The sequence below is a fragment of the Buceros rhinoceros genome, unplaced genomic scaffold (genome assembly GCF_000710305.1).
Source record: "Buceros rhinoceros silvestris isolate BGI_N320 unplaced genomic scaffold, ASM71030v1 scaffold10110, whole genome shotgun sequence".
In the NCBI taxonomy this organism is placed as follows: Eukaryota; Metazoa; Chordata; class Aves; order Bucerotiformes; family Bucerotidae; genus Buceros; species Buceros rhinoceros.
The window spans coordinates 103590-107620 of NW_010389093.1; the positions used below are offsets into that span (position 1 = coordinate 103590).

At 36.4% G+C, this 4031-nt stretch overlaps 1 protein-coding gene across 1 annotated transcript in view; it reads right to left on the reverse strand.

The window, feature by feature from the left end:
* Positions 1-4031, reverse strand: part of LOC104490584 (disrupted in schizophrenia 1 protein-like) — a 41646-nt gene that overhangs the window by 5600 nt on the left and 32015 nt on the right. Inside the window, exon 4 of the mRNA XM_010132890.1 lies at positions 3153-3270. Within this exon, the coding sequence (XP_010131192.1) occupies positions 3153-3270 (118 nt within the window). The remainder of the gene's footprint in view (positions 1-3152; positions 3271-4031) is intronic.

The window sequence follows — 4031 nt, forward strand, 5'->3', positions numbered from 1 at the left end:
AGGAGGAACTATTACGTGCATTCAAATTGTCTATCAAAATGTAACTGCTAATTAAGAACAAAAATGACTGTGAAATTGCAATATAGGCTCCACTTAATTTTACTGGGAATTCCAGGCCTTTACTGTCAGGCAAGTAACACCTCTCATCAACTCCGCAGGCTCCAGAATGAGTGACCTCGTGTCCTTTGGTTTTTCCAATTAAAGACGTGGACTGCTTTCATACGCTTGCCAATGACTAACTGTAATTCAATGTTATCCTACATAGAATTTAGCAAACTTGTCATAGTGCTACAGATAAGCTCTTCCCCCCCGCTATTGTTTTTTTGGTTTTTATAAAAAAAAGTAGAGTTAAATATTTGCTATGAAAGGCTTCAATAATAAAGGAGAATCTCAAATGGGTTTGTGCCTATACTCAGGACCAAGAAATATCACTGCATTTCTCTTTCGTTCAGGTCATGCTGGCAATTATGACAAGCAGCATGGCTGATTTAAGTGTGCTATGCCATCAAAATGTAGAATGAAAAACAATGGCATCTGGGATTTTTCTTCTAATACAAACTTAATTATTAATCAAAACTACGACACACACTAAACATCGGCACATAGCTTGAGAGTATCAGAAATTTATTTTTCTCAGTGGAGTCTTTAAAAGTCTTTTAATAATCAGATGAGAGGACTAATTTACATCTGTAAATTAGCAGATTTAAAAAACTGCAGCCCCCAGTTAGATTTTTGGCCTAATACAGTCTGTAACATTCATGTGTAAGGCAGTTTTTTGGGGGTGAGGGGACAGGAGAAAATAACCACTGAACAAGAGTTTGAAAAAACTTACCCTGCTTTCACTACAATTCCAGATCTTTAAGCTTCTGCTCTCAGAATTCTACAGATTTCTATTGAAGATTGTGTGATTGTCCAATATTTGGGATAAGAAATTGCTTTATTTAAAATCAAACAAACTACCATGCAAACAATAGATTCATTTATTAATCATAAATTCTTCTACTGAGGTTAATTATTGGCACCAACCTCAATGCTTGTACCAGCAATATAGGCAAGTCACCGATGAACGAAAGTTTATTTTATAGGCACTGTGCAGTTTTTATTTAAAAAAAAAAAACAAAACAACAATCTACAAGTCTGTAGCACTGTGGTAGCTATTTTTCTCATTTCTTTCTGAAGGATAGCACAGTGATTACATGTACCAGATGGCAACATTTTATGCACATTGATCTGGACTACCTCTGAAACAGCAACTGAATGTTAATAAGGGGTAGCTGAACTGCTGAACTGCTTCTCTGTATGCCCCGATGTTTTAAACATGGTTTCTTATTTTGTGACTGATGGTCTTGCTAGGATCAAGATATCACACAGTGTATTTCTGCAATTAGATAATCTGAGCTGAATGTCACCAATAGATCTATATCAGACACCTGTGGCTTAGAACAAGACTTATCTACAACTCTTCTCAAACTTTCAATGATTAGACTTTATTTTAAAACAGACAAGTTGCAACTTGCTGTTTCAACAGCTACAAAGAAACAGGCATACTGCATAGAAAATACAAATACTGCTATTTTACATACTTGCGGAGCATTTTCTTCAGGAATCAAAAGCACAGTCTTTTTCAGATTATTTCACCTTACCTAGTAAACTGTAACTAAGATCAGACCTGACTGTTTGGTTTGAATATGAACTTAAGTCCACTGCAAAGAACTCGTGACTCCTCAGTGTTCTTCTATTAGGGTCAATGACAGACAAAAGCTCCATTTGAGAGCAAATATATGCAGGGGAGGAAAGAATTGGATGCTCTGCACACACACAAGACACAAAAATCCATATAACTCTGAAAAGAATGCTCACAAACAGCACTGGGGAAACAAAACTGCAACTGAGCATGAATGCAGTAAATACAATGAAAAGAATATGGCAAACTGGATGGTGGTAAAGAGAAGAAAATAATCTTCCTGTATATTGAAATACTTAGAAGAGAAAGATTTGAAGTAGTAACAAACTAGTGACTGAGTTTCTCCTCTTGGATGCAACCCCCCTGGCAGCATCTCCCCTCCCCGTCCCCCCTTTAAAGTTTATAACTCTGCTACCTTCAAACAAACCAAGTTTCTAGAACAGGAATTTTGCAGAGAGCTGGCAATAGACGCTCAATTACCTGAAACACAATGGTATTTCCACACACACCTTTTATTACCCTCTCTCTAAATTCTCTTCTGCCTGCATGCCTCAGTTTAAGAGGAACTGAACCATTCCTAGAACCACCATCATCTCAACTCACCTTCAGGTGTCTGTAAGGACTCCTCTGCTAATCTCCCCAACCTGAAGTTATTCATCCTTCTTCATTATCCTGTTGTTGCCAACTCTTCTCCACTAAAACCTAACTGGCTAAGTACTCTACCTTCCTTAGCCTCACTGGTTCTTTTTCTCTTTTCTCATTCTTAGAACAACAAAATGTCTTTTACGACAAATTTTTTCTATGAAAGTTAAAAATACTCTGCGCTCTTAAACATTGACAAATGTCCACAGACACAGGCCCAAAGAACGCCTCATAAAGGTTAAGTAATCTTCATACAGATACTGAACGACAGATGAAGCACAGCAAAAGATAAAAGTGCCTTATAAAACAACATCTTATCTGGTTACTTGCACTGGAGTGTTAGACGCAGATTAAATTGCAAAGGATGCCACATGATGTATCTGCTGCATTCCTTTCTTAAAAGGAAAAAAACACAAACTACATGTGACAATATACACAGTCAGAGTCAATGATGTAGCATTTAATTTAGCTAAATCATGTTTGGAAGTGCAGGTGCACGGATACATGCAGCTTTTAGTGCACTATTTTCCTATAACAGCATTACATCAAAAGGATTTTAACAGTAAAAAAAGGCTTTTCAGTGCCTAATATCAATTTACAAAGAAGTAACTTCTGTTTAAGTCAATTAATACTGGATCAGATCACAGTGAAAACGCACCATAGGAAAACTTGCTACAACAAAACCACCCACATCAGCAAGACAATCAATTCTCCTCTTCTTAATGTATTTAATCTACATTAATAACTAGTCAATCTGAATGGCAAGTATTTCACACGCGTACTTACATAGATTGATACATATCTATAGCTATATGAAAAAGGATATGAATAACTCCTTCATCAACTCTGCAGGCGGAAGTTTGCAATTGATCTTCCAGATGCACCAATTTCTCACTTATTGCTTCACATTTTTCTCCCAAATCTGCAGAAAATATGAAGAACTCCTACAGGAAGTTGAAAAAGAAAAGAAAGCATGTTTGCTGCTGACTGTACTTTTCTACATCAAATTTCATCAAAGCAAGAGGAAAATAAAATAATAGTAACACGATATGATATTCTGAAGTGCTAAAACATTGCCCAAAAGCAAACTCTCATTAGAAGGACAATTGTTACTATATAATATATTAGTGATATATATGAAATGGAACGAGCTTGTGGTCTCAGTCTATTTCCCAGCAGAAAAAAAGTAATGATCTCACTTTCAACAGAGGATTAAAGGGGTGTGAACTGCTCTCCCTCTTCCCTGGCGTCTCACCACAGCAGGGGAGGGAAATGTCATGCTGACTAGACCATTTAGGTTGCTAAATTTCAAGTTGTTCATGTAAATACGATTTACACTTTTAGGCCACTTTTGGTATCTCTTACAAACAGAAAATGTACTCACTTTTTTGAGGAAAAAGCTGGCTGGAATACTTAGGGACTTGGCTCAGCTCATCAGAGAAAAAGCATCAAAGTCTTATCACAAGATGAAACTACATGTGGTGTTTTTTACTGTGTTATCATGAAACAGGACTAAATTTTCAAAACGAATGCCTCCCTACTTACAATTTATATAGACAAATGCCTTTTCCATTTTAAATGGAGTATTTTAAACCGATTGCAAAGTCCTTCCCATAAGTTTGTCTGCTTTCAGATATACTGCACGGGGTAATTTGTATATTTTATATTTTATTACTTCTTTGAAAAACAACCCAAATAAGCAGCA